This window comes from Narcine bancroftii, chromosome 3, assembly GCF_036971445.1.
Source record: "Narcine bancroftii isolate sNarBan1 chromosome 3, sNarBan1.hap1, whole genome shotgun sequence".
Lineage (NCBI taxonomy): Eukaryota > Metazoa > Chordata > Chondrichthyes > Torpediniformes > Narcinidae > Narcine > Narcine bancroftii.
In genome coordinates this window covers 49083600-49102471 of record NC_091471.1, presented here as the reverse complement: position 1 = coordinate 49102471, position 18872 = coordinate 49083600, and the positions used below count along the sequence as shown (strand labels likewise).

At 38.0% G+C, this 18872-nt stretch overlaps 1 protein-coding gene across 2 annotated transcripts in view; it reads left to right on the top strand.

Moving 5' to 3' along the window:
* Window positions 1-18872, top strand: part of lman1 (lectin, mannose-binding, 1) — a 67398-nt gene extending 48526 nt beyond the window's left edge. For both annotated transcript variants that reach the window (XM_069924027.1, XM_069924026.1), the window contains exons 11-13: window positions 7411-7555; window positions 9188-9309; window positions 16565-18872. In XM_069924027.1, coding sequence (XP_069780128.1) covers window positions 7411-7555; window positions 9188-9309; window positions 16565-16601 — 304 coding nt within the window. In that variant the 3' untranslated portion in view covers window positions 16602-18872. The remainder of the gene's footprint in view (window positions 1-7410; window positions 7556-9187; window positions 9310-16564) is intronic.

The window sequence follows — 18872 nt, the reverse complement described above, 5'->3', positions numbered from 1 at the left end:
AAGCTACATGATAGGAAAATTTTAAGATGATTTTCGTGATCACAAAGTCCATAAAGTACACCCAGAAGTGTTCAGGAAGCAATATCTTTGTTGTTCAGTGTAATTATTCACAGTTCCATTCATAATTCTTGGAATGTGCAAACAAAATAATGGTTCCAATGGCAAAATAAATGGAAATTTGATAAAGACTAATTCTAACACCTGGATTAGTTTGACTCTGAGAAATGTAATGAAGACTTTTTTTTATTTTAAAGTAACACAGGTTTAACAATGGAACCTTGTTTTTTGAGAAATATTGAGGCCCTGGTTAAGGAGAAAAGGGAGGTGCATGGCAGATTTTCACAGAAAGGAACAAACAAGATCCTTAAGAAATGCAAGAAAACACTTAGAGACAAGGTGAGGGGAAATCCCATGGGCTTCTACAGATATATAAAGAGTAAAAGGATAACAAGTGACAAAATTGGTCTTGGAGATCAGAGTGGCAGTCTATGCATGGAACCAGAGGAGGTGGGAGAGATCTTAAATGTACTTTTTCTATCTATTTATTCAGGAAATGGACACAGTCTATAGAAAGGAGGTAAAGCAGCAGGACCCGAGACAGATTAAAAAGGAGATGCTTGTTGTTGAATTGCGAATAAGGGTGGATAAATCCCTTGAGCCTGACAAAATATTCTCTCGGGCCTTGTAGAATGGCAAGGGTCCAAGCAGTGGTATTTAAAGCTTGCTTTGCCACAGATGAAGTGTCAGCGAATTGGGAGGTGCCTAATGTTTTTCAGTTGTTTAAGAAAAGCTTTAATAATAATCTAGGAAATTATAGGCTTGCAAACCTGGCATCAGTAGTGGGTAAGTTGTTGGAAGACATCGTAAAAGACTGGATATACAAGTACTTGGATGGGTGGACTTATTAGTGATCACCAACATGGCTTTGTGTGTGACAGGTGATGTCTAATTATTTGTAACTTAGGGATTCAGATTTTTAGACAGATAACAGGCATGACATCACATACAACCCTGAGATTCTCTTTCTTGCAAGTGAGGCAGAATTACCACTTATTGGTAGTGCAAAAAATCTGTACACAATGTGCACATAAACAAACTGATCAAAATAAGAGTAAGAGTCCTTGAATGATTTCCTGATTGAGTTTATTGTTGAGGAGTCTGATGGTAGAAGGGTAGTAGCTGTTCCTGAACCTGGTGGTGCAAATCTTGTGTCACCTATATCTCTTCCCTGATGGCAGCACAGAGAATAAAGCATGTGCTGGGTGGTGTTCATCCTTGATAATTGCTGCTCCTCTCTGACAATAATGTTCCTTGATGGTAGGGAGGGTTTTGCCTGTGATGGCCTGGGCTGTGTCTACTAACATTTGCAGGGCTTTACACTCAGAGTTATTGGTGTCCTCATGCCAGACCATGATGGAGCCAGTCAGCACACTTTCCACTATTCCTCTGTAGAAATTGGCCAGGATTTCCAATATCATACCAAACCTCTGCAATCTCCTGGAGAAGTAGAGGTGCTGACATGCTTTCTTCACCATGCCATTAGCGTGTTAGGTCCAAGAAAGATCCTCCAAGATGGTGACTCCCAAGAACTAAAATTCGCTCCTATTCTCCACCTCTGATCTCCCAATGATCACTGGATTGTAGACCTCTGGTTTCCCTTCCTGTAGTCAACAATCAGTCCTTGGTTTTAATGTCATTGAGTGTGAGGTTGTTGTTGGTGCACCATTCAGCCAAGTTTTCAATCTTCCCCCTGAATGCTGACTCATTGCCCCTTTTTATACAACTCACTGCTGTGGTATTAGCGAATTTGTACATGATGTAATTGTCGTACAGAGGCACACAGTCATAGGTGCATGAATGTAACATAGGAATGTTCATGATGGAAAGGACTTTAGTAAGGCCTTTGACAAGATCCTGCCATGGGAGATTGGTCAAGAGATTCAGTCGTTTGGCATCTAGAATTAGATAGTAAATTGGATTAGACACTGGCTCTGCAGGAGAAGTCAGGGCATGATAGTCGAGGATTGGCTCTCTGACTGGAGGGCTTAGGGATTAGTCCTAGATCCATGGTTGTTTGTCATCTATGTAAATGATTAAGTGGATAATTTGTATCAGCAAGTTTGTGTGTGTTGGGGGGTGGTTAGTGAACAGTGAGGAAGGCTTCAAAGCTTGTCATGGAATTTGGGCCATCTGGAAAAATTGGCTGCAAAAATGCAGGTGGAATTTAATGTGGATTAAGTGTAAGGTTTTGCACTTTGGAAGAACAAACCAGAGTAAGAGTTGTTTGGTAAACGGTAGAGCAATGCAGAGTGTGGTAGAGCAGAGGGATTTGGAAATACAGATACATAATTCCTTGAAAGTGGCAGCAGACATAAAGGCACATTGACCTTCATGAATCAAAGTATTGAGCTCAGAAGTTGGCATGTTAAGTTGAAGTTGTATAAGACATTGGTGAGGCCAAATTTGGAATATTCTGTGCAGTTTTCATCACCTTTACTACAGGGCAAGAGATCAATAAGATTGAAGTAGTGCAGAGAAAGTTTAAGGGATGTTGTTGGGATTTGAGGAGCTGATTTATGGCGAAATGCTCAATAGGTTTGGACTTTATTCCCTGGAGCGTTGGAGAATGAGGGGAGATTTGATATATACACAATTATGAGGTGCATAGGTAGGATAACTTCAAGCAGGATTTTTTCCACAGGTTGGGGGAGACAAGATTTAGGGGACATGGGTTGAGGGTGAAATGTGAAATTTTAAGGGGAACATGAGGGAGAACTTCACTTCGAGGGTGGCAAGAGTGAGGAATGAGCTGCCAGTGGAAGGGTTGGATGTGGGTTCAATTTTGACATTTAAAAGAAAATTGTATAGGCATGTGGATGGGAGGGGTATTGGGGGGTTACAGGCTGAATCCAGGTTGACTGGACTAGGCATGGGCATTGTGGGCCAATGAGTGGCTTCTGTGCTAAGGTGATCAAAGGTTCCATTAGCTGTGATATTTAAGAGTAGACTTTAATGAACAAATATAGATTACAAAGGTATGGTATATTCACTTTTTAACTTAAACCTGTAAGCAGTTACAGCATTGCAACTAGATTCTTGATGTCAAACACATTTCTGGGTTATAGATTCTGCTTTTGATTTTAAGTTCGATTTTTCTAGCACTTTTTTGAAGCTGGCAAATTTTAAAATATCAGTATCCTTTATAACTTAACTGCAAAGAATATGCATGACCAAGAATTTATTTACTGCAATAAGCGATTCATTTCTCCTCATGTTGCAAAAACATTGCTGTTTGACAAAGTGTGTAGAGATTTATGAGGAACCAATTTGAATGAAATGTATGGTTTCAGACAGATTAACTGAGGAATGGTTCAAAGATCAAATTCATGATTATGTATTACGTTAACAGACAGGGATTAAAAGGCCCAATAAAATTGCCTCTAGCACTTGCTTTAATCTACTTTAGAAAGAGGCAGAGCTGTTGCACAACATCACAATGTCTGGCATTTGTTAAAAATCTCACAACTCATAATTAAAAAATAATGGTGGTAACGGACGTGCTATCAATGATTCTCAAAAGAGTAAAGCACTTTAATTTTTTCTGTGCAGAAGAATTTAAGGATAATTTTGAAAGAATTACACATTTAGTAATGATTTATGGTAATTTCCAAACAAAATCACCAAAATACTGTGATTCTTGTGAATCATCACTGCAGAATAACTTCTAAACTCTGATTTGTTATAAATATGAGAGGTTCTAGCAGAAGTAGGGTGCATAGTTAGTGCAACACTATAACAGCACCAGCGACTCCTGCACGATAAAGAGTTTGAATATTCTTACGACTTATGCATCCTCCGGATGCTCCAATTTCCTCCCAACCTCCAAAAACATATGGGATGTGCAGGGTATTGGGATAGCACAAGCTCGTAGGCTGGAAGTCCCAGTTACTACGGCCTTCCTTAAAGAAATAATTTTATACTAAAAGTTTGTCATCGATTAATCTAAATAAGTTAACCCAACCAACCTTTTAAAGGCAAAGGCCTTCAATAACCAATAAAACTGAGTAATGCTGTTAAAAGTTGTAAATTTTATTACTTAAAACCTACATTTTTTTAAAATAAAAGATGAATATGGAAGAAGCGGTCTTGAAGGATTACTTGACTTTTTGATTGGGTGCTTTGGCTAGAATTTTCTTCTATCTTTACACAAGCTTGCTGTGAATGGCCCCCTAACTGTTTAAATGTGTCCCCTGAAGTTTCAACATAAGAATAATGTTAATATTTTTTCCTTGGACAATCTGAAAAAATGTGAATTATTGTAAATTTAGTAATCGAATTGCCCCCACTTTCAAAAATAGGTGTAGTTAGCCTGCTTGCATTTTGGGCCTTTGTTGCCTGATTCCTACAGTTGTAGGCTCAAGTCCCATCCCAAAGGGTTGAGCACAACAGTTAGGAAGGCATTGGGTGAGGAAGACCACTGCAGCGTCTGTGGTTTTGTCTTTTTAGATTGGTTGTTCTGGATACCTTGGATTAGTGCCAAATATCCTTTGATACAGTTTAAAGAGAACCATAGAACACTACTGCACAGAAACAGTCCCCTTCAGCCCTTCTAGTCTATGCCGATCCATTTTTTTTGCATAGTCCCAATGACCTGAACCCAGACCATAGCAGTGGAGTTTCATAGTCATTTTATCAACCTCAATCTTGTGCAAAGGCCAAATAATGCAGAACTGAAAATACTCAGCATGGAAAGAGAAATTTTTATTTTAAAATCTAAAACATTATCTGGTCACTGTATCATTGCTACTCTTAGAACTTTTTTATTTATTTATTTTTTATTTTTCACACCATAAATCACATTAGCCATGATATACACTATTTCTTTTTCACACATATACAGTGACTTTTTCTCCCCCCCCCCCCTTTCCTCCCAAACCACCCCCCCACCCCCCCCTCATCCATTTTAGGTATACAATCTAGGTTGCATTAAGCCAGTCAGACAATGTTGTCATTCAACAAAATTACACCAGAAATTCTACTGAGTCCATTCTTTTCTTTCCTTCTCCTTCCATCAACTTAGGTAATGTTTGTCCCCGGTAGGTTTTCGCTATTGTATTTAATGTAAGGCTCCTATACTTGTTCGAATATTTCAATATTATTTCTTAACCTATATGTTATTTTTTCTAATGGAATACATTTATTCATTTAAATTTAGTAGTTTCTTCCTTTTAATTTGGTTATGTATTCCATTAATATTTAAAGACATATAGTTCAGCGTAGCCCTTTTATATTTTGTTTATCTTCTCTTTCCGTTTTTCCATCATTACCTTTCCTCCTTTTCCATTTCTGTTTTCTTATTTTCAACTCTTTATAAGACAACATTCCTACAACATCCAACATTTTCCTTATTCTCCTATTTCTATCTTATTTATCCCCAATCTCCCCTTCACCTCCTGAGTTGTCCTTTATCCCTTGTCGGACAACCACATCTCCCCTCTCCATTTGGATTTGCGAATCCACTCGCAAGCGTCAACTGATTTTGCAGTGACCGCTATTTCCCCCCACCCCGCCTCCCCCAGAAAAGATTTCACTTTTCATATGTCACAAAGGTCACTCTTTTAATTTCCTCCTTATTCTCTCTATTCCATTACCTTCCCTTATTAATTCTTGTCTATACTATCTATATTTTCCTCTAAGTACAGATACATTCATGTATGCTCATTGTCTCTATTCACTCTTATACCTCTTACCCGCATACATATCAATCGTGATCATTTTTACTCTCATTACCCGTCTTCATCCCTCAGTCTATTTTTGTCTTTACCCACATACATATCAATCGTGATCATTTTAACTCTCATTACCCGTCTTCCTCCCTCAGTCTATTTTTGTAATTGTTCTGCAAATTTTCGTGCTTCTTCTGGATCCGAGAATAGTCTGTTTTGTTGTCCTGGGATAAATATTTTCAATACCGCTGGATGCTTTAGTATAAATTTATACCCTTTCTTCCATAAAATCGCCTTTGCTGTATTGAACTCTTTTCTCTTCTTTAGGAGTTCAAAACTTATATCTGGATAAATGAAGATTTTTTGCCCTTTATACTCCAGTGGTTTGTTGCCCTCTCTTACTTTTTCCATTGTCTTCTCCAGTACCTTTTCTCTTGTAGTATATCTTAGGAATTTTACTACAATAGATCTTGGTTTTTGTTGTGGTTGTGGTTTAGAGGCCAATACTCTATGTGCCCTTTCTATTTCCATTTCTTGCTGTAGTTCTGGACATCCTAGGGTCTTAGGGATCCACTCTTTTATAAACTCCCTCATATTCTTGCCTTCTTCATCTTCCTTAAGGCCCACTATCTTTATGTTATTTCTTCTGTTATGGTTTTCCATTGTATCTATTTTTTGAGCAAGTAGTTCTTGTGTCTCTTTAGTTTTTTTATTAGATTTCTCCAATTTCTTTTTTAAGTCTTCTACCTCCATTTCTGCTGCTACTGCCCGCTCTTCCATCTTGTCCATTTTCTTTCCCATTTCTGTTAAGGTCATCTCCATTTTATTTATTTTCTCTTCTGTGTTGTTTATTCTTTTTCTTAAATCCTTAAATTCCTGTGTTTGCCATTCTTTAAATGACTCCATGTATCCTTTAATAAGAGCAAGTATATCCTTTACCTTGCCTTTCTTTTCTTCTTCTATTTCACTGTACTCTTCCTCTTCTTCTTCCTCTGGGTTGACCATCTGTTGTTTCTTTGGTGCCCTTTCCTCCTCTTCTTTCTTGTTTCTATTGTCTTCTGTGGTCTCTTCTTGCTGCAGGTGTTCTGCAGCTGTCGTTGCCGGCTGTGGAGATCGACTCCCCAGCTGGTCCCCCCTCCCGTCGGTGTGTTTTTTTTCATTCACTTTTACTCGGCTCTGCGAGCCATTTTTGTAGTCCATTATTTACCGACCTGAGGGAGCGGGTTTCTCTCTCCGCAGCGGGCCTCTTCGGACAGGTAAGGCCTTCACCTTTTTCCTCCTTTGTCTTCTCTTCCTCTCTTCTTACCGTTGCTTTCGATTTTTCTTTTTTTGTCGCCATCTTCTTTCCACTTTTATACTCACTTTTCTGTAACTTTTATTTCTGTGCCTTTGTGTTTTTCTTTGTTTTTCCCGACTTTTCTGGAGAGGGCTGGAGTTCACCGTCCGGCCACTACTCCATCACGTGACTCCTCGCTACTCTTGGAACTTCATGCAAACTGCAACAACCAATTTGCTCATTGCATCAATGACTACAATTCATATTCCCATCTGAATTGCTTTGGGATGTCCTGTTATGAAAGCTACAATGTCAATTTGTGATGAATTGAATTAGTATCATGTTGAAAGTTTTAAATGTAACTAGTCATCTTTTACCATTCACACCAGGATTTGTATATCTGTTTAGGAATTCAGTAACTAATGCTTTGAGTCAAGCTGCTCATCTTCCTGGTGGTGCAACTGGAGGCTATGAAGTGGCTCAACATTTCAATGATGTCAAAGAACACCTTCACATAGTGAAAAGAGACCTTGGTGCACTGGTGCAGAGAAATGTAAGTCCTTTAAGAGTGATGCTTTATAATTTTGAACAAAATGAGCTTTTGTGCAATGGTTAAAAGTTGTTCAGCCATCCAAAGATCTTTAGATCTAATGATTATTGCATAATATAAAAGTTCATGTGCAATTATCAGTGAAATGGAGGAAACAGGAAATAATTTCGCTCTGCAGTAGCATTATTCACTTACTGATATATTCTAACTTCATTATTTGGTCCACTCCTGAAGGTTAGTTAACTAAAGCCACCAAAAAAATACTGCGGTGAACTCTTTTCCTTTTTCACATACAGAAACAAAATGCCTATTGTATAATTGTTTCAGTAGAACTACTCTATTTAATCATTGAATAAATTAATGATTTATGGGAGAGGATGATTTAACATTTCAACTTTGCATATCCTCTATGTCAGGTGGAAACTTTGTCAATAAGTTTAGGCCTTTTGACAAGTTCTGGGCAAGGAATAGGACTTTAAATCCCCCATGTTTAAAAAAAAAACAAAAAAAAACTGCCTTCATACAGCATTGCAGTTTTAAATGACTTCATTAAAATCCAGAATAATCTGCTGGAAATCTTGAAATAAAATGGGATTTAAAAAAAAATCAGTGTTAAAACATCATCAGCCATGAACCATTGGATGCATTCATTCATGACACAGCCTGTAGCTTGCATTCACTCCTGAATTAATGAATGTAGCTGCACTAAGCTTTTGTAGTACCCATGATATTACAGTACTAAAATTGAGTTCCACTGCCACTGTTGCCGAACAGTACGGAAGTAACAGGTCTCGGTACATGTATCAGTGGCACTTTTTGATACCTCTCACTATCAAAGCCTTTTGAATAGTTTAAATGTCTCGGATAATCAAACATTTAACCATATAATTTTAAAAACATTTTTAAATATTTAAAATACCTTTTGCTTATATTTAAATCTGTTAAACTCCGTATAGCATGACTGAGCACCGAACCTAGATCCTATGCTAAGTTGAGTCATAGAGCAGGAAATCGAATGCATCACAATCCAAACTCCACGTTTCTGCACACTCGTGAAGAAATGCAAAAGTTAGATATGCACTTAACAGTAAATGGGAAATGTGTAACAGTTCATCAACATTTGATTTACTGCTTGGGACATAGATCTGGTTTAAAAAAAAGCATATAACAAGCAAATAGTCTTTTTATCAGAGTAGTGTAATCTGAACTAAAAGGTTTAAGGTGAAGGGAGATTTTAAAAGGAATTTACGTGTTCCCAGTCAGAGGGTGGTGAGTATATGGAACAAGCTGCCACAAGTGGGTACAATGTCGATTTTGACAAGAGTTGCCATTTGGCCCAATAAGTCTTTGCTGACTCTTAGAGAAATTCCAATCCCCCACTTTTTCCCCTTTCATACTTGACTGTTTAAAACATCCTGATTCACATTAACTAGAAATACTTAAAGTAGCTATTTAATTGAACAAGTAGCTCATCTTTGGGGTGTGGGTAGAAACCCGTGTACATGGGTGACTGGAGATAGTTGCTTTCTACTGACATGTACACTTGATTGGAGCATCAGTTAAGATTTCATAAATCTCTGCTGCTTGAGGATTCTACTCTCTATTCATAATTCATAACTTGTATGTTTTTAACAGGTAAATATTGAGAAGCCTAAATGCCCAGAATTACCCCCATTCCCATCATGTTTATCTACAACTCATTTCTTCATGTTTGTGGCCTTTCAAACGGTATTGTTCATTGGTTATATAATGTATAGGTAAGTCTAACTTATATTGAAGTTAACGTTTTTGGTTTGTAATGCTTCTAGGAATGCAAATGATGAGTTTCAATTCATTTTTAAGATTAAATGGAATAAACAATATTCAATGGCACTAATTTTCCTTTGGCAAAATGCAGTGATGATCAGTATAATTGTTCAAAATCACTAACAATTTGGCTGTTATTAAATTGAATATAATGGATTAATCTTTATGGATATCTGCTGTATTTTTCCCAATGGAACACATGCTCTATTTGTATTAGCAAAAATACCCATAAATACCTAATAAGTTGTTGTTGCATTGACAAAGGTTATAACTGAGCTGGCTAGGAAATTAAAGGCTTGTTGTGAAAATAGGTCAGAAACATTATGTCCAGAGCATGAAAAGGTCAAGTTTTGATTATTCAAAAGCATTCCAAGTCATAGGCTTTTTTTTAAAACAACCTCTGGTTTATTTTTCTCTTTCCTGAAGTTGCTGTTTTTTCCTCACCAAAATTTCTTTGCCTTCCTGACATCCCATCTCAACTATCTGTCTTTCCTTAATTTTTAAATGTTCAAATCTCCATAAATTAGATATGTGCCATGAGATTTTGTCAGTAATCTTTAAGGACAATACTCAATCTTTAACAATACTCAATTTGTGAATTCCAGTTGTCTTCTAGTTCAAAATAGCTTGCTTCCATAACTTAATCTTTTTGGATTTAAAAAGTTCCATGCCTTATCAGAAATTAACATTTTTAATTGCCTCTCAAGGTCTGATCACATTGCTTATGGTTTTGATTCATTTTTAATGAATCTGTTTTTGGAGGAAATGAGAATAAAAATGTACCCAACATGCTTGGGAAATGGAGTGGAACATGAAAGTCTGCACACGCAGTAATTGAAGTAAAACACAATGCTGGAGAATCTCAACAGGTCAAATAGTGTACTTTATATAGCAAAGATATATACTTAACCAACATTTTGGGCTTGAGCCCTTCTTCAAGGTACAGTATGACAAAATGGAGGCAGGCACATGAATAAAATGATGGGGTTAGGGCAGGAGGAGGAAAACAAGACCCACAGGCAGGAGATAATAGGTGCAAAAGGCAGGGAGGGCATGAGAAAACTGGGGGAGGGGGATTAGCTTGGTGAATGAAGAGGTCAGATGGTGGAGAGCTGAGGGAAGGGAGACCCAAGGTATAGCGAAGAGAGAATGGAGAGAGGTGTAGCAGAAACCGGAGAATGCCATCCAGTTGGAAAGTGCCCAGACAAAATGATAGGCATTATTCCTCCAATTTACGGGAGGCCCTGGTTTGGCAGTGCATGAGGCCATGAGCAGTCATGTCGACATGGGAAAGGGGCACAGAATTGAAATGGTTGGCCACTGGGAGATCCCTGGCATTGCGAACAAACCAAAGGTGTTCAGCAAAGTGATCTCCCAGTCTCCATCCTGTCTGTCTGATATAGAGAAGGCCACAATGGGAGCACTGGATGCAGTAGATAACTCCTGCAAATTCAAAAGTGAAGTATTCCTTCACTTGGAAGGACTGTTTGTAACCCAAAATGTTGGTAACGGAGGAGATGTGTGTACATGTGTGGCACTTCATGCAGTCACATGGGAAGGTGCCAAAGGCAATTTATGGGAAAGATGAGTGGTTGAGGGAGTCGCAGAGGGAGCGAGGTATAGATGATGGGATCATGTTGCAGGTGCTAGAAATTATGGAGGATAATTTGTTGGATATGGAGGCTGGTAGGGTAGGAGTTGAGGACAAGGAGAAATCCTGTTTTGGTTGCATCTAGTGGAAGAGGCGCCAGGATAGTTGTGTGGGAAATGGAGGAGATGCGACTAAGGGCTGAGTTGATGGTGGTAGAGGATAAGCCATATTTTTTTGAAGGAAGACATGTTTGATTATCTGAAATGTAAGACCTCTTCCTAGGAGTAGATGCAATGGAGACAGGAATTGAGAGAAAGCAGAAAGAACTCAGATCAAGTTCACACCATTCTCAAGAGGGAGGGTGAGTAGCCAGATGTTGTGGTCTATGTAGGCACCAATGAATTTGATAGGAAGGGTGATGAGGCCTTGCCAAGAGAATTCTGGAAGATAGGTGCTAGGTTGAAGGATAACCTCCAGGGTGGTGATCTCAAGATTGCTACCTGTGCCATGTGGTAGTGAGGTTAGAAATAGGATGATAAATCAGCTTAACATGTGGCTAAAAACATGGTGCAGGAGGGCAGGTTTCTAGATCACTGGGCTCTCTTCTGGGGAAGTTGGGACCTTTTCTGTCTGGATGGTTTGCTTCTGAATTGGAGGGAGACTGATATTGTTGCTGGAAGATTTGCTAGTGCTGCTCCAGGGGAGAGGATGAGAAGACTGCATGCAAAGTTATAAATCAAAGGGTTGTACTTAGTGGAAATATTTTTCAGGTTCATCTACTTGAATGCAAGAAATACTGCAGGAAAAGCAGACAAGTTTAGAATGTGGATTGACACATGGAATTATGACATTGTGAGACTTAGTTGCAGAAAGGGCAGGATTGGCAGCTCAATGTTCTGTGCTTCTGTTGTGCAAGTAAGCAGGAGGGATGAAAGGTAGAAGAGTGGAATTGCTCGTCTGTTCACAGCTGTGGTCAGGCAGGACAGATCAGAGAGTTCACCTACTGAAGCTGCATGAGTGAAGCTGGGAATGTAAAAGTGATGACCACACTCATGGGGTTCTATTATAGACCGCCCGATAGCGAGAATTGGAGGAACAAATCTGTAGAGAGATAGCAAATAGCTGCAGGAAATAAAATTGTGATTAGTAAGAGATTTCACATTTCCATATATTGACTGGGACTCTCATACTGTAAAAGGGCTGGATGACTTGGTGTTCAAGAAAGTTTTCTAAATCAATATATAGAGGTACTAACTAGAGAGAGAATGCAATACTGGATCTCCTATTAGGGAATCAGACAGGACAGGTGACAGAAGTATATGCAAGGGAATATTTTGGATCCAGCGGTCCTAATGCCATTAGTTTCAAGTTAATTATAGATAAGGATAGGTCTGTTCCTTGGGTTTAGATTCTAAACTGGAGAAAGATCAATTTTGAGGAAGTGACAAAAGATCTAGAAAGTGTGGATTGGGATAAGTTGTTTTCTGGCAAGGATGTTTTCAGTAAGTGGAAGGCAAAATTTTGAGAGTACCAAGTTTGTATGTTCCTGTAAGGATTAAGGCAAAGTTAACAAGTGCAGAGAACCTTGGTTTTCATGGGAGATTGGGGATCTAGTTAAGAAGAAGAAAGAGGTGAATAGCAGGTATAATCAACAAGGAGCAAATTAAAGTACTTGGAGTTTTTAAAAAATATAAAAATAAATAAGGAAATCAAGAGGGCTAAAAGAAGACATGAGGTGACTTTGGCAGACAATGTGAAGGAAAATCCTGAGGGTTTCCGGAGATGTATTAAGAGCAAATGGACAAATTGGTCCCCTTGAAGATCAGAGTAGTTAGCTATAAACAGAAGAGGAAGAGCTGGGAGAGATCTTAAATGTTTTTGTTTTGCATCACCCTCTAACTTCCCCAATAAAAATAATTCTGGTGCCTGAGTGTATTGAACTTCAGTATTTTATTTTTCCAGGAAATTGTCCAAATTTTCCCAGAGAGGCCTCACTTTAGGGCATGACCGGGTTGAATGCAAGAAAGTGCCTATTTTTTGACCACATCGAAAACATTGGTCTGATATTTCAGATTTCAATTTGTGTACTTTTTGTGGAGTAAGGTATAGCTGATACAAGAAGTTACATTGCACCAGCAGATACCTTACATTAATTGTGTTAAGCATGTTGTCCCACCTAAGTCAGACCATCAAAATGGATCAATTTTTATACCCAAATCTGATTCCCACCTTTGTCTTGATTTATCAAGCCCCTTTTTAGGGGTTGCAATATGGTTTTTACCACTGAGGTTAGGTGAGATGAGGACATGAGTTCAGGGTGAAAGGGGAAACGTTAAGAGGAAACTTTCGGGGGAATTTCTTCACACAGATTATAGTGAGAGTTTGGAATGAGCTGCCAGCTGAAGTGAATGTGGGCTCAATTTTAACTTTAAAGAAAAATTTCATTAGTTATATGGATGATAGAGGTATGGAGGGCTATGGATTGGATGCAGATCAGTGGCACTTGGCAGAATAATAGTTTGGCACAGACTAGAAGGGCCTGTTTTCCTTACAGGGTGTTACTGTGTGTGCGACTGGCTTGGAACCTGACCAACCTAATGGAATCTTTTTAGGAAATCTCAAGTAGGGTGGAGAAGGGAGAGGTTGTGGATGTAGTGTATTTATATTTTCAAAAAACCTTCGATAAGGTGCCACATAAGAGGCTGCTTAATAAGATGAGAGCACATGCAATTTCTGGAAAAATAATAGATTGGGTAGAGCCTTGTCGATAGGCAGGAAGCAAAGGGTGGGAATAAAGGGATCCTATTCTAGTTGTTTGCCTGTTACTAGTGGTGTTCTGCAAGAATCGGTGTTGGGGCCACTTCTTTTAACAATGTATATTGATGATTTAGATGGTGGATTAAATGGCTTTGTGGCAAAGTTTGCTGATGACATGAAGATAGGTGGTAGAGTACGAAGTGTAGAAGAAATCAAAAGCTTGCAGAGAGACTTAGCTTAGGAGAATGGATGAAGAAATGGCAGATGAGATAAAGTGATGAGAAATGTATGATTGTGCATTTTGGTAGAGGAAATAAACAGTTGGATTATTTGGATGGGGAGAACATTCAAACCTCAGAAGTACAAAGGGACTTGGGGATCCTCGTGCATGATAACCTGAAAGTTGACTGCCAAGTTGGATCAGTGGTGAAAAAAGCGAATGCTGTGTTGGCATTTGTTTCAAAAGAGATTGTGTATAAGAATAAAGAGGTGTTGATGAGGCTCTATGGGGCACTGGTGAGACCTCATTTGGAGTACTGTGTGCAGTTTTGGGCCCCATAATCTTAGAAAGGACATAGAAAGGTTGGAGAGGGTACAGAGGAGGTTTACCAGAATGATTCCAGGAATCAGAAGGCTAACATAAGAGGAACGCTTAGCGGCTCTTGGACTCTATTTAGATTATAGAAGAATGAGAGGGGATCTCATAGAAACATTTCGAATAATGAATAGATTGGACAGAGTAAATGTAAATAAGATATTTCCTCTGTTGGTTGATTCCAGGACAAGAGGTCACAGTCCTAGAATTAAAACGTACCAATTTGTAGCAGAGATGAGGTGAAATTTCTTTAGCTATCATGGGACATAGGGACAAGGCCGGAACTCTGAACTAGATGCGAGAACAGTTTAGCTCAGGGAGGTTTCACGGAGCAGACTTGATAGGCCAAATGGCCTGCTTCTGTTCCTTTTTCATATGATCTTGTAAAACAATTAATTCCTCTGAAATGGAAGTAGGAATGCAAAGGGATTTAAAGAAGACATTTTTTTTATCAGTGGAGTTGCACTTTTTATTATATATATGTGCATGTATTCATTCCACAGTTCTTTCACATATGAATACTAGACCTGTAATCTGCCAAATTTTGCACGAGTCCACTTAAATATGTCGGTTATCCATACTCCTGCTAATAGTTCTGTATTTATGGTTCTCCAAGCATGAGCCAGACATCACTTATTTCTTCTGATTGACAGTTCAATGCTGTTTTTCCAGTGATCTTGATGTCTTGGGATATTTAATCCTCTTCAATGACTAATTATTTTTTTCTCTGCTGTGGAAATTTTGTTATGACTGAAATTTAAATGTAAAAAAAATTGCTGTATGTATTATCCTATTTCATCTGCAGAGATGTTACTGTTTATCCTGTCCTTCCTGCTGTGATTAAAGTTGTTGTTTGTATCCCAATTGCTGCCCTCTGATTTTATCTTTATTTAATGTATTCATTTGCTACTTTTTAATTACCTTCAGTATGAATGTCAAGATTTTTAGTTTAATTTTCTTTTAAGCTATTGAGTCATAAATGTGCACTGGCAATAATATGCATGACAGTTGAATTAATAATTTTAACAAAGAATCAAAAGAATACCAACCAGTTTTTTTTTAATGTAGGTGTTAGCATGTACTGGTTTAGTTTCTACTAAGTTATCCTGATTAAATTATTGATGTTATTTGACAAAATTGCTGGGAAGTCTGACAGCATCTGTGGAAAGAAAATCAGTTAATTTTTCAGGTCTTGGGTCCTTCATTAAACACACTCGATCTGTGATCTCTGTATAGTCAAGAGGTTATGGTGAAGGAACAACAAAGACATTTAAGGAGCCCCAGTGTTGAAAATTTCATCATAGTCATTCAGTTCTCTCAATCCCCCATTTCTGTGGCATTTGCTTTGAGACATTCCACACAAGTCCTTACCATATGCCTACCTGCCTGCCCCTCAACCATACCCATTAAACACATCTATTTCCTGCACCTATGCTTTTATCACTTGTCATGAACAGAATAAAGACTGACCTCCCCTGCTTCTTTCCTTTCCACCCTGCTAACCTCTGTATTGAGCTGATCAGTATTTGGGGTTCCTACCAACTTGAACAAGATTCCACCACAAGACACACAGGCCCCTTTTTTTCTTAAAAGAATCATACCCTTTGTGTCTCTCCAGTATTTTCTTCAGTCCTATCTACTGCTACCAATCAGATGGAAATTCCCCATTAAATCACAGAAACTCAGTCTATGTCCTTTTTCCACTATCCAGAATACCAAATAGTATTTCTGGGGGATGCAGTGATACATTTGCACTTCCAAACTATTATAGAAAATAGGTGCAACACATCATTAAACAAAGAATTCTGATCTCATCTTAACTGTCCCTTTATTCATTGTGTCCTCCCACCATCTCTGAGCTGAACCTAACATTCCTTTAACTGATGAAGGATCCCAAATGTGAAATGTTTTTTTTTGTTTCACAGATGCTGCCCGAGGTTTTTTCTTTGTTTTTAAAAATGCATTTTTATTTTAGCTTTCAATAAAAAAATCATTAAAGTAGCATATAAGCAAACCTTCCCACATCAGCTAATGGTTGGAATTTTTGTGACCAACAAGCTGCATAAATTCTAGTTCCTCAAAATGAACAATTCTGCTCATCTATTCTTCAGAAATTTAAAATTGAAATTCCTTTGAATTCAAGTAATCACCCCCTCCCCAAAAAGCTGCGCTGAATGGTATTTTGCATTTTCCTGTATAGATCAGTTTGTCAGCTGTGTAATCATTTGTCTCATATACTAATGATTATTCCTTTCAATTGCAGGAGTCAGCAGGAAGCAGCCGCAAAGAAATTCTTTTGATATTATTGTTCTTAGTTTACTTTGTTAGTACCTTGGAATGAAACAAAGGAAAACTGTAAATGAAATTTTTTAACAAAATATTTTTCAACAAACTAAGTTATTGTGGTATGTTATTTCCTTGAATTGCAGAAGTTTTTTTGTGCATTCAAATTATTTTTCTACAGCTAAAATGAAGCTGTGGGCAGTTAATTTTTTAATTCTTCATTATAGAGTTAATGTTACAGAAGAATGAAATGTTTACATGATAAAGCAATAACTAAGAATGACAATATCTGGGACATTTGTGAAATTAGTTAATGAGGATTAGATTAAAAAATACTTGGCCATGTAACCATTGTTTGATTTTACAACCATGTCTTGCTTCTCATGGATGTGCCTTTTTAAGTTGCATCCTTCAAATTTTGCCCTTTTTCATCTTGGTTTTAATTCATGTAAGTGACAGTGTGGATTTTTTCATAATTTTTTTTCTCTTGCTCATTCCGATTCGTTGTTTGCACACTCAAATTAGTTTCAATCGTGAATTTGCAAATTTCAAATGCCCTTTTTGGCAAGTCTAACTTCCACCTGAAATAGTACCTGAATATTATTGCTATTATTAGTGGTTCCTAAATTTTTTTTTTCCTGTCATGTATTTTCATGTACACGTCACTTCCTTGTAAAGACCCAAGTATTTTGGAATTGATTGTTGCTCTTGTATCTGGAAGGAACTTCTGGCACATTGTCTGTCGCTCTCGGTCTCTCTCGCTGGTGTGCTTGTTCTTGCGTGTGCACCCGCCCTCTCTGTCGCTCTCTCTCGCCCGCCCTCTCTGTCACTCGGGGGGGGGGGGGGTTGGGTGGAAACTGCCCAAAAGACATGTTAGAATTTCATATTTTTAAAAAATAAAAGTACCGAAACTCTTCTTGTCTGTCGTCTTGCTCATCTCTAACCTGACTTTTTTTTCAATCAGTAGACCTAACCTTTTGAATTTTACTTCCTTTCAAATTTCTAATCTTCCTTCACCATATTTTGAAGTCCAGACTAATGTTAATGTCGCCTATTCTTAATTCTTTCTCCCTCCTCCTCAACACATTAACTTATTGCCCATCTACCATAATTTGTTTTTTTCAGCCTCCAAAACAGCCAGTTTTTATTTATGCTGTCAGTAATTCTGAAAGAATGATAAAAATCAATGGCCTGAACCTTGAGGTGTTGATATCAGTGTATATCCAATGTAAAGCAATTAAGAATTCCATTCCTATAGACATTTGACCTCCAGCATTTCAGAGTGCTGACTTCAAAATATTCATCCAGATGTTTCTAAAGAGTAAGATTCCACAATTTAGTTTGAACTTCTTATTATGTGTTGAACTTGAAGAGTCATTCCAAAGGCAACATTATAGTGCAGCACCTAAAGTGTGTGTAACTTAATTAAATGTGTGAACAAAAAATGTCTGATAGTCAAATGTGAATTTGAATATTCCGATTGATAATGAGGTCAGTCAAGGTGAAAGCTCAAAAGGAATACGTTGAGGTGCTTGAAAATGCCTCAGTTTGTTATTATGATGAATAGGCCAATTTTCCTCAGTTTGTAAATGAAAACAATCCTGAGATTTGAAATTCAGAATGCTTTTTCAACTTAAACAGGTGTTTGCTCGTCCTGATAACCTGAGAGAGGATAGAGAGTATCAGAAAATTCTTGTTTCCAAAGTGTCTTGACCTATAATATAGGAGGTAGTATAGGAACATGGGAAATAGGAACAGGAATAGGCCAAAAATGGCCCATCGAGCCTGCTCCGCCATTCAATACGATCAAGGCTGATCTAATTTATGACCTATCTCCACCTACCTGCCTTCTCCCCATATCCCCTAATTCCTCTATCTATGAACCATCCATGTGACTTGTTGATTCTTTCATTTCAAATGCAAAAGGGACTTGTATATAATAGGTATTTTAAGGGTAATCTATGAAGTTTCCTGCATTGTGAACATTGTGTGAGCACCATATTATATACTTAGCCAAGCTATATGGGATACTGTAGTGTACAGTACCTGTAAACTTGTATTTGTAAGTAGAGATCAATGTGGGGACCAACACGGCAGTGGGATCAGAGTGGGGACTGACTCGGGGCTGTGGGGAGAGAGCGGGGCATTCGGATCAATTTTGGATAGTGTTTGGCCACGGGTAAAGCTTTTATTTGGGTGTTTAGAGACTTTAACCGGCCACAAAAAATAATGTTTTAATAAAAATATCATGATAAAATGGTTGAACATTATTAAAACTTTGAAATCAA